The sequence below is a fragment of the Ursus maritimus genome, unplaced genomic scaffold, assembly GCF_017311325.1.
Source record: "Ursus maritimus isolate PB19 unplaced genomic scaffold, ASM1731132v1 scaffold_30, whole genome shotgun sequence".
Classification (NCBI taxonomy): Eukaryota; Metazoa; Chordata; class Mammalia; order Carnivora; family Ursidae; genus Ursus; species Ursus maritimus.
The window spans coordinates 21,667,692-21,692,283 of record NW_024425564.1 but is presented as its reverse complement, the minus strand read 5'-3'; the positions used below and the strand labels follow the sequence as shown (position 1 = coordinate 21,692,283).

General features: G+C 46.5%; 1 protein-coding gene across 1 annotated transcript; it reads left to right on the top strand.

The window, feature by feature from the left end:
* Positions 1–65: 65 nt before the first annotated feature.
* TFAP2A (transcription factor AP-2 alpha) lies at positions 66–17,092 on the top strand. The gene is made up of 7 exons (XM_040645214.1): positions 66–189; positions 4,837–5,271; positions 8,395–8,446; positions 10,506–10,737; positions 12,652–12,770; positions 14,682–14,823; positions 16,777–17,092. The coding sequence occupies exons 1-7, from the start codon at positions 139–141 to the stop codon at positions 17,063–17,065; spliced, it is 1,320 nt and encodes a 439-aa protein (XP_040501148.1). The 5' UTR covers positions 66–138; the 3' UTR covers positions 17,066–17,092.
* Positions 17,093–24,592: the final 7,500 nt, after the last annotated feature.

Sequence of the window (24,592 nt, the reverse complement as noted above, 5' to 3'; positions counted from 1 at the left end):
GCCCTCCTCCTCCTCCTCCTCGCCCTCCTCCTCCTCCTCCTGCGCTCACCGCCGGCAGCCGACACTTTGCGCTTACCCAGAGAGTAGCTCCACTTGGGTGCGAGGCGGAGAAGGGGGCAAATCCGTTCACTCCGATCCATGAAAATGCTTTGGAAACTGACGGATAATATCAAGTACGAGGACTGCGAGGTAAGCGCGGCGCTGGTTGTCCTTGCGGCCGCAGGCTCGGAGCTCTACCTTCCCGCTCCTCCTCCTCTCCTCACAGCCAGCTGCGAAATGCGGGTGGGACAAACTTTCCCCATCGCAGTGCCCGCCTCTCCAATTCGCCCGAAGAACGCAGGGGAGAAACTGGAGAGGAAGGATGTGGACGCTGTCTTCTTTCATTTCCCTCCTTCGAACCTCGTGTCCCACTTTCCCCCCTTTTTTTTCTGGCCAGTTTTGGGTCTGGCTAAGAGTGGAGCGAAGAGGCGAGCATGGGTTTTTGAAGCAGTTGTTGGCAATTGGGCACGCGTCTGTGCACCCTGCGTGTCTCTCCAGCGAGATTCTGGGGGCCCGAGACACCAGGAAGAGAAAGGAAAGAGAAAACCCATCTCCCTCCTTCCTCTCCGATCTTTAATATTCCTTCTTTTATTTATTCATTTTTTCCTTCCTTCCTATTTTCCCCCTCCCTCTTTCTAAAAAGGAAGGCTCTTTTCTGTTTGGAGGAGCCCGCACACTTGATCTGAGCTGTGTTGCGCCTCCCAGTTATCGGGTTCAGTCTGGAAACACCCCTCTCCCAAATTGCTGCGGGGCTCGCTCCAGGTATCTATGTTATTGAAGAAGTTCTAAGCAGCTTCTCTCTCTGAGGGATACTCTGAGAGCATCTCTGGGGTGGAGGTGGGAGGGCTGCACCGCGTGGAGCCGCCTAATCGCCGGGTCCTCAAGCTACCGTCCCTGCAGCCGCCCCGTAGTCGGCTGCGTGACCGTGGGAATCCTGGCGGGGCTGCACACGACCACGGGTGCGCGGAGCCCGCGGCGCCGATGGAGCGCGCCTCGTTGGAGCCTACTTTAAAACCCGGGGTCTCCGGAGCTCGGCTTCTCCGGGTAGCCGGGGAAGCCCCAGCACTACTGGCCCGCCCGCGGGAGGCGCTGGGAACCGGCCTGGCTGCCGCGGCCCCGAACTCCTTCACAACTCCTGCTGAAATAAGCGGAGGAGTCACAGGAGGGGGAGGGGGCCCGGGGCAGATGATTACCTAAATAGGTGGTAGTCCCGGCTTTTGGTTTTCCACCCCCCCCCCTTTTCTGTTCTTTTCTTTCTCTTTGGCATTTGGAGCTGGAAATGTCTGGAGCAGAGGTCTGTGCAGGCGCAGCAGCGTGGGTCTTGTCTTCACTTGAAATCAGAACCCGGGTTTGTGTGAACGATGTGTCACCGGTTCCCTTCCCCCTCTCCTCTCCGTCGACTATTTTAAATCTTTCTCCTTTCCCGGGCTCTTCCTCTTCGCCCTCCCCTCACCCCATGGGGTACCGGGTGACATCCCACGGGGACGGGCGCTTCTCTGGGGGCTCCTGCTGTGCGCGGTGCGGGACGCAGAGACCCCAGGGCACACCAGCCGCTTTGTTTTCAGGCCATTGGCGGGGGACGGGGCGGGGGGGTGCTCTGCGAACTGGTCCCAGTGAGCTCTTCAGTCTCCGAGGGTGAATTGTCCCCGCCAGGGCTGTGGCCCGAAGCTCGGGCATTTCACCATTGCGGAGGCCGAAACCCAGCTCCCGGCGCCAAGCCCTCGGCGGGCGGGGTCCGAACCTCTGCGCGGCGCGGGGTGCTTATGAGACTTAGGTGGGAGGCGAAGAACTTGAGGGACCCTGTGGGGGCGCGTGTGAATGTGTGTGTAAGTAAGGCAGAGAGAGGGAAAACACAGTGAGGGTTGTTTCAACAACTTTGCGGTGGACGAGCGCCGAAGCAGGGATTTCGGGCTTCCGAGCTGGCTCAGGGCTGTCTAATTATGTCGGGGCTCTGCAGGGACACGCAGGAGGCGAGGTGCCGCTTGTTCTGACAACCCAGCGGGCGGACTGGCAGCAGCGGCAGCCTTGCCGCGCTGGGAGAGAGCGAGCCCTGTCATCCGGGGCGGAGGGGGGGGGGCGTCGGGCGGGAGTGGCCCAGCCAGTCGGACAGGTTTGCGCCGGGATCCCGGAGCCCGTGCCAGCGGCGCCCGGGCTGGGCCGCCTAGCGTCTCTGCGCGCCCCGGACCGCGTCCCGGCTCCCCCTCCCCGAGCCCCTGCCCGGGAGAGCTGAGGGCAGGGCGGCAGCTGCTGCAGAGCGAACGGCCCGGGCTGTCCAAGGGAAGCTTGAGCGGCGGCCGAGGCGAGGGCCGGTGGAGCGGGCAGGCGGGCCGGTCCCGGGCAGGGCGCCGGGCCATGGAGGAGCGGCGCAGCAGCGGGCAGCTGAATCCCGAGTCCCAGGCCCGGCTGCGGAGCGGAGGAGCCCGCGGCCGGAGAGGGCCGGGGAGCACCTCCCGCGCTGAAAGCCCGATGAATGCCCGGACGCGGTCCCCAGCAGCTCCTGCCCGCGACGCGCGGCCCCCACGGTATCCCGAGGTCTGCCCCAGCCTTTTAGGTCTGATTGTCCTCGCTCGCTTCCTCTCCCCCCCCCTCCCCCGCGGCCTCCCCCTCCGTGCGCTCAGGCTCGTCCCCCTCCCCCTCCTTCCCTCCCTCCCTCCCTCCCTCTTTCCCTCCCTTCCTCCTCCCGGGCTCACCCTCCTTCCCTCCCTCCCCTCTCCCCACTCTGGGCTCCTCTCTCTCACCCACACTTTCTTTCTCACACACGCACGCAGACACATTCTCCCTCTCTGCGCTCTCCCTCGGTTTCCCTCTCTCCCTCTTTCTCTTTCACTTTTGCATGCCCTGCAACCTTTTAAAATGTTGCCCCTTCCCTGTGATTCGCCAGACGCCGCGCCGCGGCCCCCCGCGCGCTCGCCCGCTCCCTCTCTCGCCCGCTTTTTGTCTCTCGCGCTCCCTCTCCCCACCTCCGATTTGCTACACTGAGGCTCCCGTCAATGGACTGCATTGAGAGCCGGCTCCGGCGTGAGTTGCCTCTCCGCTTCACGCTCGATTTCCAGGCATTCTTCCCTTATTAAGTATTCGTGTAATATTAATAGTCATGAATATCTGCTATTAGGAGGCTCCAGGAACGCTGCCCAGCGCGGTTATTAGAAGCTCAAGCGAAGCCGCCGCTAAGAAAAGAGGGGAGACACGGATTAAGGAACACGCACATACATACAGACACACACACTTTTTTCTTTTTCCTTTTTTGGGGTTTTTCATTTTTTAAGGAACTTTGAATCATAACCGATCACGGCAGGATAGAGACCGTGGGTTCGACCAGCTGAAGGCGCCGCTCGAATCGGTGGTTCAAGTTCGGATGGACCAGAGCGGGGCTCCAGCGCTCGGGGGAGCGTCTGCGCTGTGACTGGAGTCCTGGGTGGCGCGGGGCTCTCGGCGCCTTTTGTGTGGGGCGCGCTCGGGCGGCGGGGCAGCCGGGCTCTCCAGGCTTGCTTGTTTTTTTCCACCCTGACTCGTTACCCCAGACTCTTCGCAGATGTTAGTTCACAGTTTTTCAGCTATGGTGAGTCCCATCCCCACCCCCTTCCCTGTTTCCTTAGGAATTCTCTTCTGGAAACCTGGTGCTGCGGAGCTCTCCTCAACCTCGGGTTTCACGCCCAGGTTTCCTTCAGGGCACCCCTTTTCCATTTGCATTTCTCTCTTTTCTCTTTTCTCTCGCTTTTTTCATTCTTAAATCGAATGCATTACCCTCCGCCCCCGCTCGACCTCTCCGCGCAGACCTACCTCTCTGCTACTTCCCCAGGCGTGTTCCTCGCCACGTTCATCCTTATTTCCTTGCGTCTTCACTTGTTTCCGAGATGTTCTCAGCGTTTGATGCTTAATCCATCTGCAGGAAAAACCGCGGCCCGGTGTGTCCCCTACCCTCGGGGCCCGGGTTTGAACCTCCGAGGGTTCGCACTCCCTGAAATCAACTCTGTTCGCTTGTTTAGCAAGCGAATTGCAATAGAGGAACATAAAGTCAGGCGTTTCTTCTGCCCTTTGGGGCTGGGGTGCAGGGGGCGGGAGCCTCCGCCCTGGGGTGCACCTCTCTCTTTTAAACCCAATAAGGCTGAATCTTTCTATTTTAAACCTTGACTTGACGTCCCCCCTCTCCCCATCCGTATCATAAATCGGCCCTGTCGAGAAAAAGGCTCCTAACCGAGGAAGCGGAAAAGACAGAACCCCATCCTGCAGTTAAAACCTTCTTTAAGCTGGTAATTTAAAGGTGTGCTTTCGTTACAGCCCTTCTACGAAATGTTTCTATTTAAATAGTCATGAAATGGTAATAATCTTTGAACGTGTATGATTTTTTGTTCCTCCAAATAAATGGAACAGGGTAAACAATAACGCAGTGGCAAGCAGGTTCAAATCTGGGAGGAAAAAAAAGAAAAGGCCGCTTCTGCTGTTTAATATTTAGCAGGAATTTTAATTTTGCTTAAGGGAGGTTTCACGCTGCAGTTTAACGGGCTGTATTCTGGGAGGCCCTTTTCTATCCCCCCCCCCTTTGAAAGAAACGCCTAAACAGAGCCTCTTATGCCCGCCACATTTGCACGATCTAATTCCCTAAGTTTTTGGAAAAGCCCGTTTCACTTCTGGGGTATTTTCCGAAATGAACAACTTAGAGCTCATTTCTCTCGGCGGCCTGCCGACGGGAATGAGCGGTTTCCCACGCAGCCTTGCGGAGTGGATTTAGAGTGGACAGCTGTAACCCGACGCCTGATTTCTTTTCTTTCCCCCATCTTCTGTCTCTCCCTCTCTTAGGACCGCCACGACGGCACCAGCAACGGGACGGCGCGGTTGCCCCAGCTGGGCACTGTAGGTCAATCTCCCTACACGAGCGCCCCGCCGCTGTCCCACACCCCCAATGCCGACTTCCAGCCCCCCTACTTCCCCCCGCCCTACCAGCCCATCTACCCCCAGTCGCAAGATCCTTACTCCCACGTCAACGACCCCTACAGCCTGAACCCCCTGCACGCCCAGCCGCAGCCGCAGCACCCGGGCTGGCCCGGCCAAAGGCAGAGCCAGGAGTCTGGGCTCCTGCACACGCACCGGGGGCTGCCCCACCAGCTTTCGGGCCTGGATCCTCGCAGGGACTACCGGCGGCACGAAGACCTCCTGCATGGCCCACACGGGCTTAGCTCAGGACTCGGAGACCTCCCGATCCACTCCTTACCTCACGCCATCGAGGACGTCCCGGTAAGAGGCCGCGCGAGCGGCGCGAGGGAGAATGCAGCCCATGCTCACCCACCCCCAGAGAAGATAATCGGGACACACAGCCTGTGGGCCCGCGTTTTCTCTCAATGCATTTACTTTTTCAAAATTTCATTTTATTTTTTGGGCGGACACTTTGAGAACCCACATAGACGACCGAATTAAAAAAAAAAAAAAGTAGTTGAGAGTTACAGCCTTAGAACAATGGTTCCTAGAGCTCCTTCAAACAATGCCTACATTACCATTTCCACCGACACAGATATAAATCAGACGAATGTCACTATTAACAATATCTGCCCCTCTCCACGACAGTAAACTGTTTCGATTGGGAGAGGATCTAATTCCACCGCTGAGTCTGGCGTGGGGGATTTCTCCCTGTCCCGAAAAAAGATGTTAAATTCAACCAAAGAGCTCATTAAATACCCTAGCAGTTTAAAATAAAGTGTGAATGACATACTAAGAAAATAATTTTTGCTGGATTTCATAAGCACTAATGATACCTAAAAGTTACGTGAGGAGCCTACTCTGATTAAAGAATAGTAAGTAGCAAATCAGAGCAGAGGGACATTAAAATGAAGCCTCCTTCTCCTCCTAGGGGTGCTAAGTGCTGACCTCATAAATCATTAGCTGGGTTCCCAACTCCTATCAGAACCTGCTACACCCCATATTAAATTAAATGTTTTGAGACTATTGGGCAATACATTATTTGAGTTCTAATCCAGTTATCAATAAATGCAGTTTAAAACGGTTTCTGAATAAGCATGGTATTAGCACATTTACTATTTACAGTGTAAACCAGGCTATTGATAATTTGAGAATACTCTCTGAAATTAAATTTAAACCAGCATCTCTGTTTCAATTCTACATATTTATGGTTTCCCCTCAACCTTCCTGAAATGGAATTAGAATGAGCCAATAATTTTATTAAAGCTGTAAATGCTCTGTTAATGCTGCTTTTCTTTGGAGAGGAAATGTATCTGGATGTGATTTTTACTAAAATGCTATTTCAAATTAGTGCATCAAATATTGCAGCAATATGTCCGTTGACAGTTTAATGATTACTGCATTAGATTGCAAAGAAAATGGTCAGATGAACTTACCTGCTTGCTTGGTGAATTTAAAACATTATTTAAGTTACATAGGAAAATACAAAATTTATTACAGCTCTCATTTGGCCCAGTTAATCACTGAAATTTGTTGGTTATGTTTAGCAGCCTTGCATGGAAAGCAGGAAAGTAGGCATTTGATCCATTGTGGGATTTAGTAAGCACTGTGTGTATGTCTGTGTTCATAAATGATTTTGGAAACTAATACTAAACAGTGAATTTCTTGGGAAGTAAAATAAGAGGAGCAGTAGTTGAGAAAAAGCAATTAAAAAACAAACCTGGAAGTTGTGATCATTTTAGTTCCCCTTCCCAAAGAGTCTCTGAATCCTTTTTCTAGCCCGCTCTTTGGACATATTTGAATTGCAAAATGCACTGCAGCCTTTTGAAATTACTATGACTTAGAATTGGTCTACTTTGCAAAAATTCCAAAGTGGCTGGTGTGAATTCTTAACACCTGTATAGTTACTTTTTGTGGTGAAATTAGTCAGTAGGAGAAATTAACCAAAAGATCAAATAAACACAGGGAAACCCAGTTGCTGCTCTTCCCCACCCTCCCCCACCTATTAAGAAAAAAATTCTTTCAAAGGAATTTGGGTCAGGAAAAGGGTTGTTTTCAATTTTCCCATTGCTGCAACAGTTAACCTTTAATAAGAATGAGTGCTAAATATTTAAGAAAATCAAATTGATGGTGAAAATTATTTAATCATTAATATCTCAGTGGGGTTTTAAACTTAACAGTCTTCCCTGCATGGACAAGGTCTAGAAATAACACAAATAAAAGTATTATGCCACACTACATTTACTTTATGGGTTTAGGGTGCATGCATAAAGGGATCATATTTCCCCATATAGTTAAAACACAAGAACTGCAGCAGTAGTCATTTCTGAACATTTCTCAATTTAATTATACTTAAATCCAGAAGCACTTTAGGCAAGTTACAAATGAGAGCATTGAGTATAATAAAACCTGTAATAAAGCAACTTAGTACCATCCACCCGGAATCATTGCGATCAGGCACAATTAACAGGAGCATAAATCCAAGACAGAATGGAAAATGTTTGAATCAGTATTATTGTTGGACAAAGACTAGAGAAGGAAGTAATAGTTTTTTAAATGGTAATGCCTGTGTTTGGTAACGATTGCGAAATCTTCTATCTCAGCAGCCCTGGTGCTAATTTGTAAACACAGCCAGACATTATATTGCCTGTCAGTTTCTGCATTAGAAAACATGATTTCATTTTACTTTCTAATCACGTTTTGACTCCAGCACGCACGTATACCCATCCATCTGTAAAAAAAAAAAAAAGAGAGAGAGAGAGAGAGAGAGAAGGAAAAAAAAAAAAAAACCCACCACCAACAAACCCGCTGCTGGACAACAGAAAAAAAAAAAAAAACCCTCAGAGCTTTTTGTTTTTGTTTCTTTAATCGTTTTCATATTCCTTTCTGATACCCAGTTTAGGCATTAATCTTTAAAAATTATTTTTAGTTTTCCATAAGTGAAGGTGTGTATATGCCTTTGCCTTTTATCATATTACCTAAAATGTTTACAATACTCCCCTGTTACTCCCGCCTCTGTCATTTCTATTGTGTTTCCCTGGCTTTTGCTGCCTGAACACTGGAACCGCTAAAGTCCGAAGCCGCTGAGGCGCCAAACTAATGCTAGGTGCATTTTTAAAGGTTGAACTGACTTTGTGAGAAAGATTAGGTGCTCCAAAACTTGGTTTAATTTCCAAAGAAAGTTTTATTCCCCACCCCCACCTCCTTCAAACACGGATTATTTGCTGGGGGAGGAGAAATTGGCCGTGGGTGTGCAGTGAAACCTCTTGAGTTCCAAAGCCTCAAATTCCAATAAGCCAAGATGAGATGTTTATATATAAATGTCACTATACGGGAGGGGGAAATTTTGATTCTACACCTCCCCTTCCCCCCATCTTGCACAGAATATTCATTTCCTTTTGTTTTGATTATACACTTACATCCATGTGTATCCTTTTGTTGCAGCATGTAGAAGACCCTGGTATTAACATCCCAGATCAAACTGTAATTAAGAAAGGTAAGCCATTTCCTTCTACATTCCAGGCATGTCCTTACAGGCAGAGTGCTATTTAAAAGAACTCACAGAGCTGTATTTATTTTTTTCAAATAGGATTTCCTAAAGGCTCAGAATTAGCAAATAGATAGCATAGAACAGCAATGCTTAAATGATCGGCTTTCAGTATGTTAGTAATGGCAACAGGCTAGCTTTGTTCATGATTTGACCATTTAATTTAGTTTAATGATAGCTAGACAAACACATGAAATGTGTAATAGTTGAACTGATTTGGAAGTAGCATTTCAATTTTGAAATGGTTTAATAGTTTAGTTAATCCGTTGTGTGAGTGGCCATGAGTATTAAGAAGTGTGTAATGCTAAAATAGTGCAAATAATTCAACATTAATACCAGAGCAATTGTGTCTTTTGTAACACTCCTTAGCAGAGGAAGAAAAAAACTTTCATGTTCTTCAATTTAATTTCTCATTAGCTGTTTAAGGGTTTTTAAACTTTGTGAATTAGGTTAACAAAAATTTGGCTTTTGGTTAAAATTAGCATCTTGAAGATGTCAGGATTATTAGCATAATTGTTCAGAGGAGAAATTGTTTTTTAAAAGTGTCAAGTGATTTGGATGGATTTGTAATTTGTATTGTGTTTAGTGAGTAGAAATAAAGTTTACTGGATTAAATGCTATTCACAGCAGCTTTTTTTGTTGTTGTTATGGTAGCAATGTTACAGGATTCTAGGCACCACCAGAGGACGAGGCTATATAAAACTGTTCTCATTTCTAACCCCAATCAGTATATTGTTAGCTAGTTTAAAGTTTCATTTTTGCATCTGTGAAGTCTTTGTCACATCAAATTAGATGTGCAAGGGATAAATCTTAAGAGATGCTCTTTCCAAGTCGACATGATAATTGGCTCTTTTATTAGTAATCTCTCAAGAGTTCGTTTAACTCCTATTGTCTCTATTAGCCTCCCCAGAGCTATTAATGTCACAAGTGATCTATCCAAAACCTAGAGCCCCCCACCTCCCCATACGTCTAGAATATCCCCATTAAGGAGGGAGGAGTACTGAGGAGAATGTATGCATATTATTATATATGTCTCCTTGTGGAATTTTAAAACACAAATGCATCCAGTACTTAAATGGTTGTGAATGCATCTGAATTATATTGGTGTAGAGAAATGTAACATGGTACTACACTTTTTCCTGGCTTTGAATTTTTTTCCAATTATGGTGGGGCCGACAATGAAGAGCTTATGATTTTTAACTAATAAGAATATATCCTCTCCCCTTGCCAATGAAGACACTTCAGCAGACAAGGGTATTAACTGTTGGCTCAACAAAAGGGCATATTGCTAGTGTCTGTGGTAGGCCTGTTTATCCTTTTTCTCTCCCAGTTCAAAATGGTGCTGTGGAATGGATTTCCAAAACTCGGGTCCTTTTCGAAACTAAACGTAGGAAAGGGCCTATTTATCAAACGGATGGGGCACGTGTGGTGTGTGACAAGAGAATCCACCACCTCCGAGCTTGGTGCCTTAACTGAAATGTTCACTTGCAGGCCGCTTCAGCCATCTGAACTCTCTGCTGATCTTTATTAAAGGTCTTGAGGGCAATTTCTCCTCAACACTAAATCCCCCACCCCACAAAAACTCCAAAGTACACATAGCTTGCTCTCGGTGTGCAAATGTAATCCCCTCCCCTACACCCTAAACCCCCGTACTCCAGGACCTCTCCTCGGATGAGAGCCCAGAGGGTCACAATTTCACCACCATCTCTAGACAGCACCCTGACTGCTAACAGGGAAGGGTCCAGGCAGAAGCATAGGCCTGGCTGGTGGGGCAAAGTGGGGGCGCCTCCCGGCCGCTGGGCGAGGTGCGCCGAGGGCTGAAGCTCGATCTCCAGGACAAGAATACAGCAGGGAATAGGACAGAAGGTGGGGGAAAGAAGCCACAGGATTTTTCAGGGCTGCAAGGAAAGTGGGGGTTGCGGCGCAAGCCGGGGCGAGGGCCGGGGTCGGGCAGGACTTGGGAGGGACCCCCAACGCCCACACGCAGCTTCCCCGTCTGTCTCCGCAGGCCCCGTGTCCCTGTCCAAGTCCAACAGCAACGCCGTCTCCGCCATCCCCATAAACAAGGACAACCTCTTCGGCGGCGTAGTGAACCCCAACGAAGTCTTCTGTTCAGTTCCGGGTCGTCTCTCGCTCCTCAGCTCCACCTCGAAGTACAAGGTCACGGTGGCGGAAGTACAGCGGCGCCTCTCACCGCCGGAGTGTCTCAACGCTTCGTTGCTGGGCGGAGTGCTGCGGAGGTGAGGCCCGGCGCCGCCCTGCCCGCCCCGCCCCGCGGCCTGGGGACACATTGCGCCTGCGCGTGGGCGGCGACGCAAACGGGCCTCGCGCCACGGCCCTCCCTTCGCGGGAAAAGAAAGGGGCGGGGAGTAGGGCGTAAAACCAGGTGGGTGGGAGCTGGGGGCGTGATGAGGCGGCGCGCGCCTGCGCTCTCGGCAGCCTTCCCGCGCGCTCGGGCTTCTGGCGCGCGCCCGGGTCCGCCGCCGCAGCGCGCACCCCGGGCCCTCCGCCCCCAACCCAACTCCCCGCGCGCACGCGCAGCTCTCTGCATCGCGGGTTCAGTCCCGGCTGCTGCAGCGGCGGGGCGCCGTGCAGCCGCCTTTCCCTACTCGCGCACACCTTGCAAGCCCTGGAAAACTTGTCAGGCGCCTTACTTTGCCTTACCTCCGTGTAGGGTCTCCGACGGTAACCCACGGTCCCTTGAATAGGGTTTTAAGTAGAAGACATTGGCTTTCTCTTGAGTCCGTCGCCCTCCCCCACCTTCCCGTCACCGTCACCTTTGGCCAGACGGCTACTCTTCTGTACCTAAGGCGCTCGCATTAGTGGTTCCTAGGTGCTGCTGCCGCTACGTGCTCCAGGCAGCACGCAAGACACGTTGACGTGCATTAAGTGCAGTCTTTACCCACGAGTGCATGTTACATACGTGGCCAGGGATACACGTCTCAGCGCTGTGAGGTCGGAATGTTTCATTTCGTAGATAAGGTTTGATAAGGGTCTGCTAGGTGAAGCACCTTCCCTCTAGGCAGGTTTCTCCCTCCCTTGGGCTTTGGTCTCCTAGGGTTCCACCCAACTTTGTGAGTGGTGGGTGTTGGGTTGAACTTTCCCAGATCTTTTCATTTCTTCTTCTTCATCTTCTTTTTCTTTTTCTTCTTTTTTTGTTTTAATAAGACAGTAGACCAAGAACTTCACTGTTTGACGTTTATTCATTTATGGATCTATGGACCCATAGTCCCGCTCCGATGGGCATATCCCACACAAAGCCTATAAAACCATTTTTGGAAGGTTTTAAACATCAGCTTTTGTAATCTTCTCTTCCCCACTCACAGTTATTTTGCTTCCCTTTGTAATCTCTGACAGATCTGAATCCGCCCTCTGCTTTTTCCTCCCCTTCCCCCATCCCCAATATTGGAGACTGTTTACCTAGGGGAGTATAATCTAATCCACACAATTAAAGAGCACTTGAGTAGGGAATAAAATCTGAAATTAATTAATTTGCTGTTTTATTTAAACAATTTATCTTAACCACTTTCTGATTATGGGAGTCTATTTAGACATCTATTTAGAACCACCTCCATTGTCTCCGAAATCAGTGAAATTTTTAAAGGCTGATATCCACTTTTGACATTTCCAGTTAGGCCAGTGACATGGCATGTAAACAGTTGGTAAAATGAATTTCCCATTGGGGCTAAAGCCAGAGCAAGAAACGTGAGAGTGATGATAACTTCGGTTACTCTGAACAACCTAACAGTGGTTCTTGCAAAGACAATTTAAAGACCCCATTGGGATTTGTGTGATTGTAACAACAGGGAAAATATACAGTAATCAGTTGAACTCAAAAGTACCTCAAACCCTAGAGATGAGAACTGTGTTTGTTTGTTTGTGGTTCTTCTTTAGAGAGCTGGGAAATCAAAACCTTCCAACCTGCCACCATGGCTGCAAGAATAACTGAACACAGGGGGTGCTTTACAGTTTAGCATTTGTCTCCTATGATCTTTCCGTACCATTCCTTCCTAGGCTTCCCTCCCTTAAGTATCTCGGGGCCATGATTCTTAATTTTAAAAAGCACATGTTAGGAAGTTGTCAAAGTGAATATAATGTGACTCAGAGCAACCCAATGTTTTCTAAATCCCTTTCTTGCATATATTTGTGAACAGGGCGAAGTCTAAAAATGGAGGAAGATCTTTAAGAGAAAAACTGGACAAAATAGGATTAAATCTGCCAGCAGGGAGACGTAAAGCTGCCAATGTCACCCTGCTCACGTCACTAGTGGAGGGTAAGCGAGTCCACTTGCTAACAAGAAGGGAACTGTCTTCTGGGAAAATGGATAATACTCAGTGGCCAGATGTTTGGTTGTATTTTGTGTCAATTGGGCAGTTTCCTTTTTTTTCTGGAGAATATAGCTGGAAGGGAACAGAATCCTGGCATGTCAAAAAACTATTTGCACTTATTCCTGTCCTCCTTTCTTCTTCCACTTTGCCACAAAATTCCACCTCCCTGAGCCCAATTCAGACCTAAACAAAGTGAAAATTTAAGAACTGCATATTCTCCAAGTTCCTGTCTCCTTCACAGAGCTCAGCAGTAAATCACTTAAGCTATTCTGACATCTGCGTTTGAGAAATGCGTGACCATTACTTCCTGAATTAATTTGGGAATCTTTGACCTGCATCCTGATTTAAGACCGTCCTGAAAGCTCAGGGTTATATGCCCTTTTAGGTTTTTGTTTTCCAAACATATGCTCCCTTATCTCTTATTTAATTGTGCTTCTCTAGTGGAGGGGAAGAGAAGTGAGCAATTTTAGATTTTGAGTTGTTGGGCTAGGAAGGAAAAAAGAAATATAAGCATTGCAAAAAGTTTCTCATGGCAGTTTTTAACACACACAGACACACAGACACACACACACATAGACACACACACACACACACAAAGCTTCCAAGCCCTTCAAAACAAAAGCTACCCCTGTTCTCACTCCATGCTCTGGATACACTGTCATCAGAATCCACTCACATTCCTGCTTCCTCTGGATTCCTGTTAAGTTTTTCTGATACTAAATGGCCTTAAATTTAGATGTGTTGGAATAAATGTATAAGCTGTCTTGAATTTTCCTTTGTGTTGTGTTGGAAATGTCTCATGCCAATAGGAAAAAAGACACTTAAGTGACAGGTAGATACCAAAACTACCATTTATATTTAAAGAAGGCATTTTGTCCTCTTTACATCTTCCATTTGAGGAGATACATCACAATGGAATTTGAGTTCCAGCTTTATAAAGAACTAAAATAAAATTTAAAACCACAAACTGGAGGAGGAATCCTAGGAGGCATTTGCGAGTGGCGTTAAAGATGATAATGTAATTGTTAAACAGTAAGCAGTTCTTCAGGGCCAGGAACTCAACTGCAGTAGCTTTGCCTTAAAAATAACATGAGTACATGCAGAACCCACTGTCCATACCCCAGAAGAATTACGCGCAAAGGAAATGGTCGTAGTGGCTTTGGGTGTAGTGTGAGAGTGTGCATGAGCTTGGGGGTTGAGTCCTGTAGCAGGGAGGCAGTTTCTGGAGAACTGTTATTGTTTGTGATCCGCTCCATTTTATGGAAACAAGCTCTGCAGAGAGGGCTTTGATGCTCTAATTGGCGCATGCGTTCTTCCGGAGCTGGAGCTAATGGCAGGAAGCCCTGCAGTAAAAACCAACTGGTTCAGGAAATTAAAACCAAAGATTCGAAAATCAACAACACAGACAGACTCGGTGGAGTGACCCTCAAATCCTCTTGGTTAATCGGTTTGGATGAACAGATAATTATATGCGATCAAGTTAAAATGTAAACCTTTAGTTGTTCCCCTTGCAGAAAAGCTCAACGAGTAATTATGAATATCATTTATGAATGTGTTGATAGGTGTGAGGTTGGAATACAAGGAACATTTTAAAAGAGAAGTTGGGAAAATGTCATCAGGGTGGGGGATGGGATTTACATTTTCAAATCCTCTTGGGCTTCTAGGACAAGTGGCCATTTTTCCTGATAAATTCATCTTCCAGGTCCCACAGAGGAAATAAAATGCCTGAAACAAGAAAACAAGTAGTTTGTGTTTTCTTCAACATCTTGATTAAGAAAATAAGAGTGTTGGGAGGCAAATCTGACCTCAACTCTTTTCATTCTCTTGTGCTCCCCTCCCCTCTCACCTCCTGCCAGGAGAAGCGGTCCACCTAGCCAGGGACTTCGGGTACGTGTGCGAAACCGAATTTCCTGCCAAAGCAGTAGCTGAATTTCTCAACCGACAACATTCCGATCCCAATGAGCAAGTGACAAGAAAAAACATGCTGCTGGCTACAAAGTAAGGCGTTTACCTTACCTCTCCGGGGTCTCCACGTCTTATTGTCAAGAGAAACAAAAATGAAAATTGTTTCTGGTCGCACTTTTCTCCTCTCTTCGTCTCGTGTTAATCAGCCTTGTTGTCGTAAATAATTGAAGTTAACAACACAGTCTTGGAATCCATACTCTGCCTTGAAGGGGAAGTATAGGTGGGGTTCTTGGTGTGTTTCTATTCTTTATCCTCTTTTCTCAGTTAGAAAAAAAATTGGTGTGTATGGGGGTGGAGTATCATAGGGATTTGATGGAAGCTGAGTGTGGATTGGTGACTAAGTTGTTTTAGAAAGACCAGGATCGAGTCTGTAAATGGGTAACAGGCTTTCCTGTATCAGTTTTTGTCTCCTATCAATATGTTCTCCAAGGGCAAGGATTAAACAGTGGCCTGCAAAATGTGCAAGCCAGGAGTTGTCCTAGTTTCAACCTTAATCCCTTATCCCGTTTCTTGCCTTACTTTCACCTCCCTCCTGGAAAGGCTCTCTCTCTCTTTCTCACACACACACACACACACACCCACACACACACACAGCCCACAAGTTTTAGCCTACAGGCGAGATGTCAAATAGGTTTCAAAATGGCCCAAGTTATATTCCCATCAGTGCTTGGGCTGAATAGGCTTCTCCAGGTGGTGTGTGAAAAGAAAATGACTGTTTTGATATGTTTTCTGGAAATTAAAAGGCTTGTTTGGAAGCCCTTAATTATCAAAGTTGATGTCACAGGAGGGCTTGGAACCAGAGGGCAGAGGCTGAGGCCTCAGGCAGGACAGTTTCTGGCCTGGGGACATCAGCTGGCCTTGGAGAAGGCAGCCTGCCAATGCTCCCCCATTCTCCCTCCTCCCTACCGGCCTCATACCAACACCCCACCCCCTCCAGGCTGCTGCTGCCCCAGGAAGGCCCCAGCTAGTCCTTGCTTCCCAGATTCATAGGCCGCCTCTGTCTGTATGCCTGACTTTTCAAGACCCTTTCTGAGATTTCAACTTTTCCTCTTCCCTTAGCTTCCTAAGCACACCCATATTCACAATTTACCTGGCGATTTTTTACCGGTGTGTTGAAATGGGAAATTGAAATTGAAGCGTCTCCTTCTTACCAAAAATCAGTATGAGGGGTGCCTGGTGGCTCAGTTGGTTAAGCGTCCCACTCTGGATTTCAGCTCAGGTCACGATTTCAGGGTCTTGAGATTGAGCCCTACCTCAGGCTGGGGCATGGAGCCTGCTTGAGATTCTCTTCCCCCACCCCTGCCCCCTCCAGCGTGCTGTCTGTCTGTCTCTCTGAGCTCTCTCTTGATATTAGTCTGAATTGTCCCCATTTAACAGGTTTTTTGTGCCTTTTCTTAAAGGCAAAATAATCCCAGGAAAAGTTTGCCTTTCTCTGTGCATCCAGCCGGATCTGAAGGTGAATGAGAGGAGATTCCATCCTGCCAACTGAGGTCTCTCTAGAACAGAGCAGGAAGCGGGTCTCTCATATTTTCAACAGGACAGCTCATGGCTGCGTGCTATTGGCTGTTGGGGAGATGCTTGTGTTTCTGACTTGTCATCCCTCTCCTCCTCCTCCATTTCTCTTCTAAACGTCTGCAATGTTTTTCTGTGTCAGGGGTGTTTGGTGTGAGTGAGAAAGGAGGGGGCCAGCAGTCAGGGGTAGCTGAGGGGTGAAAGGGAGAGAGACCTTTGTGAAGGTAGGAAGGGCCATGTTTCAGTGGACACAGAGGGGTGACTGGGTCTTCCAACCTGTGGCCACCCCCCAGGTGTGTGTCTGGCGCCTTGGGTCAGGTCAGGGTTCCCTGGATTCCGGTGGAGGTTAAAGCAGGGAGAAGGTTTTCTCTTTGCTGCTGGCGCTGCCCACAGGGGAGCCTCAACTCTCTCTCTCTCTCTCTCCCTCCCTCCCCACCCCACCCCCTCTCTCTCTCTGCTTCACTTGTGCTGCAGACAGATATGCAAAGAGTTCACTGACCTGCTGGCTCAGGACCGATCTCCCCTGGGGAACTCGAGGCCCAACCCCATCCTGGAGCCCGGCATCCAGAGCTGCTTGACCCACTTCAACCTCATCTCCCACGGCTTCGGCAGCCCAGCGGTGTGCGCCGCGGTCACGGCCCTGCAGAACTATCTCACCGAGGCCCTCAAGGCCATGGACAAAATGTACCTCAGCAACAACCCCAACAGCCACACGGACAACAGCGCCAAAAGCAGTGACAAAGAGGAGAAACACAGAAAGTGAGGCTGTCCTCCCGCCCTGCCTCGCCCGCCTCGCCCGCCTCGCCCGCCCCGCCCGCCCGGCGAGCCCACCCACCCCGTCTCCGGCCCACCCCCCACCGCGGGCAGGTGACAGCTCCGGGACCAGCACACCCCCACTGCTGCTACTGCTGCCGCTGCTGCCGCCGCCGCCGCCGCCACCTTCGGTCCCCCAGCGTCTGGGGGACGCTCTACCGCCAGCGGGACAGCCCGTGCTGACCCAGCCGCCTGCCTCGACGTCCGCCGTGGGCACCAACTCCCCTTTGCCCTCCTGTGGAGCCTAAGAGAACAGAACAGGCCGTGAAGCCAGCAAAGAAAAGTTCTGTCCAAGTTTGTGAACCATTTTTTTTTTAAAAAAACAAAACAAAACAAAAACAAAAACAAAAAAACAAAAAACCGACAACTCAACAACGACCACCACCACAAAAAAGTTAAAAACGTTTTTTTCTAAAAAAAAAATAAATAAAAATAAAAAATAACATAAAAATTAAAAAAAAAATTATATGAGCTTCATGGGACTGGATCACCACCTTCCCTTACATACGTCAGTTCAGATGGTAGCCATACTTAAAAAAAAGGCAAAAAGGAAAATGACATTTTTATCAGTATTGTGAATAAACTTGAACGCAAATACAGGAAGTTCCATGTCATGTCTTCAGTTGTAGAAGTTTTTCCTCTTCAAGGTAAAGCGACCAACTTGAACTTTTTCTGGCAACACGATTCACAGTTATATAAGGGAATCAGTGTTCACGTCTCTGTATATATTTATTTATGTGTAATTTAATGGGAATTGTAAATATGGTGAGTCTGTTTTAAGCCTCTTTTTTTTTTATTTATCTGGTGATCTCGTTTACCTCTTGTTTAGTGGGTTTTGAATCTTCCCTATTAGTTCTTCATGTGGTTCATGGTACTTATTTAGAAATTCAAGGTTTGGGGAATTTTTTTTTCCCCTCTGGGATTCATGAATTTAGCCCTGTTGTAGCATGTTAAAGATGACAATGGAACAGCTGAACGAATAAAAAAAAAAAAGGAAAATGAAATTTTATATATAATTAGTATTACATTTAGCTTTTCATTGAACTGAAAGAAAAAAGTGATATTGGACCCTGGAGAGATTTTTGAACTCAAGTGGTTTGATAACCCTTCTATGTATTGTGGGGAGAAAAAAAGTTTATTTTATTCCACTGCCCTCCCTTGAAAGCATCATTTGAGCAATAAATGAGTATTGTCTTTAAACCAAGGGTAAGGGATTCCACCCCCCCCCCCATTTCTCTCTCTCTCTTGCTCTCTTTTTGTTCAAAGAACTTCAAACATTTGGGACCACCTGGTATTCTGTATTTTCACTGGCCATTTTGGAAGCAGTTCTAGTTGTATTGTATTGAGTTGTGCTGGCGTAGTTTCCATGCCTGTCAATGTATCATAGTCCTTTGTTGCCCAGATAAATAAATATTTGATACGCTTTATGTCGATTTTTTTTTATTCAGTGGCTGTCTTTACCCAGGCGTATTTTTGTTCTTGGCAGTATTTTTTATTCAGTATGGTTACAGTAATTGAGTTTAACTCTCCCTTGGCAATTGCTCCTTGCAATAAGCAGCTGAACCCATTGTTTCCCTCAAGTATAATAAAAACTTACTTTCAACTTGGAGTTCAGAGCAGGGTATCATTCAGATATTCCACTGAGTCTGTATTCAGACAAATGACACAATAAAGCCCAATGTATTCTTTTGGATAAAAGATTGTTTGTACTGCTAAAGGAATGACATACTATCTTTTCCTTACTAGAAACATTAATTTTTTTATTAAAAATAAAATTTTATTTTATTTATGTTGATCCTTTAGGTTTTCGTTTGTGTTTTGGAAACCACAATATAAAACCTTCAGAACCAAACATTAAGGAGGACAAGGAAGATGGAGAACAGAACAGAAGACCCTCCCCATCCCCCCCCCACCCCCGTAACTACTTTGGAACCTGTCTCAAAGGAGAACTGAAATTTAAATTGTTTAGTTCATTAGCACAAAGGAAATACCCACTTAAACCTTCACTTGCTAGCTCAGGCTTCTCAGTGGCTGAAACATGTAAATGAGCAAAATCTAGCTCTAGTTTTCTGGGAAGAGAAAAGGAATGGTGGCAGAAACATGAATAGCAGAGGAAAAGAGGGTACCTTGTCCCCTCTTTATTTTAGTATATTATTTAAGGATGAGTTCACTACTGTGCTGTTCTTAGGATCTCCTGAGGTAGCAGAGGTGAGTGGTAAATGATGTCGATTGCCAGAATCTTTTCTGCCTGCCCTCCCTAAATGTCGATCCACCCTTTTCTATCACTAAGGGGCTCCTCCTAGGACCTTTTGGAAATATAAAATGTGCTCTGAGGTGGGGTGGAGAGGATGGGGGAGGGCTGTGAATCTCCCTCTCCAGACCTTTCCTATTTGTCTTCTACAGTGACAGGGCTGTATGCTTAGCTCTTACAGCACGAAGGACTTCCTGTACATAAAAATGGCGAATTCAGAGCTTTTATAAAGTCTGATTTGGAAAGACTTCGCTTTGGAAGTGAGGGGGATTTTTTAATGGTTTTTAAAAAGAAAATGGAAGTAGTTAACTGGAAGGTCTATAGGAAAGGTCATAGAAAAAGTGTCCAGGTATACATACTGGAGGAGATTTAACATTTGTTCTTCCGGTTTGACATTCCGCAGGACTAAGGAAGCAAAGCATTAGACAGTGTCCATTTTGCAGCCTTTTGCTTTCTAATCTCCTTATGGAAGGCTGTGTAAAATCAATCTCGACAGACGAAAGAGAGTTGGTGGAGTCTAAATTCTATTTTCCAAAGCCAGAGAATTCATAACAATGGTGGGTTAAAAAAAATTTGTTTTTCAAATGGAAAGTGTATCCTCAGAAAGCCACGCGGCAATTGTTTTTTAAAGCGGTTATTTATTATTTCCTAGAGAGACTGGTTAACTGTAACGTAGATGTAACAAAATAATGAGGCGAATGAACCCTAACTGTACATACTCTTGACAGAAATGAAATGCACACAGTATCGTAGCAGGTGAAGTGAAGCATTGTCTATCAGGGCTGTTTTTCTTGGCTGCATCTCAGATTGTGTGGGGGATCCTAACCTCAGGCACAATAGCATTCATAAACAGCCATACATTGCTGATCTTTCTCCAACGACACATAAATACTCATTTTAAAACGAAAACAATCTTATTAAATACCATTCATTCATATCTGGATTTACAGATGCTTGTTATGTTGGAAAACCTGAACCCAGTATAATCCTTGCATCCTGAGAAAGATAGAAAGGAAATAGTGGGGTAGAGCATCACAAGGTCATCATAAACAATGGTTTCCAAATGCACAGAATTAGTTATTTTTATTCTGTAGTTGGACCTTTTGAGAAATACGATACTGTGACTTTCTTTTTCTCTCTTTTTTTTAAACAAAAATTTAAAAAGTTATATACATTTTTAAGGGGTGGGAGGAGTAGAGGGGTTATTATTAAAAATTTTTATGGGACTAATTGAAGACTATATAGATTTTTGACTATCTGTTGTGAGCAGTGTGTATTTTCTAAAGCACATGGTGATTACTTGACAGGTCACATGTTTATATACTAACAACTGTGATTCTCTTTGGATTAACTCAAATTAGGATACACACTTGAATTATAAGGATGTTTGCTAGGCTATGCCAATTACCACACCCAATTTTTATAAAAACACAATGCTCCTTTATTACCCCTTCTATTCTCCAACACCCTTTAAAAATCACAATCCAATCCATTCCTCCCCAAAATCGAATATTAATATAATTTGAGTTCTTGATGGAACTACCATCAGGACTGCAATGCCCCGCAGCTGAAATAATATTTAAAATAGAAGGGATTTGACATTTGAGAAGTCAGTGGCTTGAAATACCCAGTTGTACTTAGCTAATTCAGTCCTTAACCTCTGGTTTCAAATAAATCAATTACAGTCGATTCCACTTCAGTTCAGAAGTGCACAGGGTTTTAGTTAATTGAATACATTTTATTCACTTGTTAGGAATATTCATTTATCAAAATTCTAAATTTAATGTACATTTCTTTACAACTCAGGTTATGTTAGACTGCAAAATCAGATCAAAATTGCCCTGGTTTCCCTAAATCCTGCTAAAAATCTGAATTTCACCAGTCTTTATGAAACAGGGTCTCCCCATTTCTTCCTCAATCAAAAGTAAATTCATAATAATTTCATGTCAGGTAGGAGAACTGCTTTCCCCCACAAAGAACAAAAATCCTATGTGGTCATCAACCTTGTGTTAAGTTTAAATAGGTTAAGAACAGAGCTGGATTAATTAAGTTTTAAAAAAGTATTGACCTGAAATTTAAAAAAAAATTATACGCATGGTTTTCATTAGAGCTTAACTTTGTTGCAGCTGACAGGTATGACAGCATTTTGTGGTCTTAAAGCTGCAGGCTCCTTTTCTTAACCCTCTGTCTTCCTCTGCCTCCACCCTCCGGCTTTTGGAGAAGTGCTTGAATAAATAGCGAAATTGTTAACTGAGAGCAGTATGGTTGAATGTGCCCAAATGAAGTTGTGCTTTAAACAGATATTGATGTATGCAGTGTTTTATATTTATTGTTTGTAGCATCCTGCTGGCAGCAGTTTACTGTTTGGAAAGGAAAGGGGTTAATTAGCGTCATTATCAATCACTAATGCTTGCCTAACGTGTCCAAAGAATAATCAAGTTAGAGGACGGCATGAAGCCAACAGCTGCTTCATCCCAGTTACAGATCTCCTCCTAAGCCACTCAGTTATAGGGTTGGGGGGGGAGGTGAAGTGAGGGCAAGAATCCTCATTGCTTGGGTAAAAGGCTATAAAAACCGGGTCAACTCGCTAGAGATCCAAGAGGCGGAAAGTACAGCATAAATAACAAGCGTTTTCGTTCTTTGAGTTACAGGTGCAGAGATGGCAGCGGTCCTGAGGCCAGAGAACTGAAATTTGTTCTTTAATTTGCTTTGTTATCCAAGTTGGGCATTTGAAGAAACACATCCATGTTTCCCCATCGCTTAGTGCCATGTGGTAAAAAGAAATCTAAAATGCAAGGAGAGAAGAAGACAATACCCCACATACCACAGGCAAATCCAAGTCAACTCCTCACATCACCCAACCACCCATCCCAGAAGAATGAAACCACACAACACACCAGGTAATAGCAGTTCTCACACCTCTGCATCACCTCTTAGGATGCCCAGGGGTATTTTTCCTTGTGAATTTCAATGAACAATTCTCTTCTATATTAACCTTGATTGCTGCACAGATAGGCCATCTCAGTTTCCAACTGTTACTACTACTCCTAACGATACTGTCCTCCTTGTGAATACACCGGGGGGAGAGAAACTGAAAAAGTTTGACCCTGTTATGGGTTCCTCTTAGAAGCTTGTCTGTAGAAACATTATTTGCCAAGTTAACCCTGAGTTAGAAATGAAAACCCCATTAATGATCGAAGTTTACTCAACTGTGTTTCTGAAGGCAGGGATGAATTAGTCCGAGGTGGAGTATTTATACACAGAAAGCAGTTGTATGATTGAACATGACATTGATTTCTTTCTACAAAAGCAGTAGCCCAAACTCGTCTTTGCCCACATGGACTTAGATGAGAAACATTCTCAATCAAATCACCAACACAGGGGCACCTGGGTGGCACAGCAGTTGAGCATCTGCCTTCGGCTCAGGGCGTGATCCCGGCGTTATGGGATCGAGCCCCACATCAGGCTCCTCCGCTATGAGCCTGCTTCTTCTTCTCCCACTCCCCCTGCTTGTGTTCCCTCTCTCGCTGGCTGTCTCTATCTCTGTCGAATAAATAAATAAAATCTTAAAAAAAAAATCACCAACACAGTTTAAGTCTCCCTCCAAAGAAGTAACTGGTTTTTCCCATTGAGGGCAGCAGGGTGGTCATTGAGAGTGGGAAGAGAGAAGGATACTGGGGTGGAAACCTATGTAATTCATGTATATGAGAGGTTCCTGTGTTTGAAAAATAATATTCTGCCCCTTAGGATCATGATTGAAAAAAGAAAGGAGGGAATGAAGGAGATTTTAGGCTGAACCTGGGGACCGTATAACTAACTTTAAGTGTTATTCATGTGTAAAACTGTGTTTCTTTTTCATCTTTGATGCCCAAAAAGGACAGCACAGAGCCAATTTTGCTTTCACAGAGAGATGTATTTCTCAAAAAAAAAAAAAAAAGTAACATTTAGAATACTGCTGGAGAAATCTATGTTAGAGAAACAAGTGCAGGTGAGATGAACTTTCCATAGTGGATATACTTAGGGATATTTATAACATGGATTCCCTTCCTTCCTCCCTCTGTCCCTTCCTCCCTCTTTCTCTCTTTCCCCCCACCTCCCTCCCTCCCTCCCTCCTTCCTTCCTTTTCTGTTTCTGTTTTTAATGTGAAAATGAGTCTGACCATCTTTGGGGAAACTTCGTAGAATTAGTTTGACTCTCCATACTTACTTCCATTTAGAGGGGAATATTTTCAATAGTAGGACTTTTTTTTTTTTTTTTTTGTGGCCCAATTCCATGCTATGCTTTCGCTGCTGGTGATTTTTCTATGGAAATTAAGATTATATCCACCAAATTCCAATAACAATCTTAAACCCAAGCCCTCAAACTGAAGCGGAATCTCGTGGTCCAGCCTCTCGCTGTGCGACCATGCCCCACTGCTCCGTTACCCACCCCAAATCTCAACTTTTGCAAGTCAAAAAGCCTGGGCCCCTGTTTCTGTCACTGAGCTCTCTTTTGAATTTTTCTCGCTCGTCACCCTTTTAGAAACCAGCCTGTCCTGGGGAAATATACACATCTATGTATACAGATTTATTTATATTTTTATTTGAACTGTTTGGTCAAACTAAATTTAGCTAATATAACTTAAAAGATTTTTTTTCCCAAGGCGCTGAGTTAATGCTAGGATCAAATTTCCATCTGCTTCGTCAGCTACCAAATCCTATTTCAGGATCCCCCCTGTCTTTTTTGGAGCCCCCAAGTCTGGGCTGCGCCTTTGTCCACAGCATGGAGTCGGTTCCCAGCGCCAGATTCCAACTCCGGGAGCCAGGACCCCCGCCCAGGAGGAAGCGGCACGGTCCGCACCCCCTCCATGCACCCTACAGGGTCCACCCCAGACCCCTCCCGCCGGCCGGGGCGTCGCCCTAGCCAAATTCACCCCCAAATCCCGTCGTGCTCCTCTTTGGATCAGAAGCAAGGCGCAACTTGAATTTGAAAGTCTGGCGTTGGAGGTGGGAAGTGGGGGCGGTGACGGTGGAACCCGGGACAGGAGGTTCGAGCCCAGCCCCGGGTTGGATGGAGGCGGGGATGGGGAACATAGGGGGCCGGGAGGGCAGCGGCGGAATGGCGTGTGGGCGGCCTGGGCGGCGGCCACCGGCACTCGCGACCGGGTTAGACCCAATTAAGCTGCAGTAAAACCCTGAGAAAGAGGTTTGGGACCTGCCTGCGCCTCCCGCCTCCCTGCGCGCGCTC

Excerpts from the sequence above, each read along its gene's own strand:
- TFAP2A (XM_040645214.1), top strand. The coding sequence starts at position 139 with ATGAAAATGCTTTGGAAACTGACGGATAATATCAAGTACGAGGACTGC. Across the intron at positions 5,272-8,394 it reads ACGCCATCGAGGACGTCCCG|CATGTAGAAGACCCTGGTAT; the intron begins GTAAGAGGCCGC and ends CTTTTGTTGCAG. Across the intron at positions 10,738-12,651 it reads CTGGGCGGAGTGCTGCGGAG|GGCGAAGTCTAAAAATGGAG; the intron begins GTGAGGCCCGGC and ends ATTTGTGAACAG.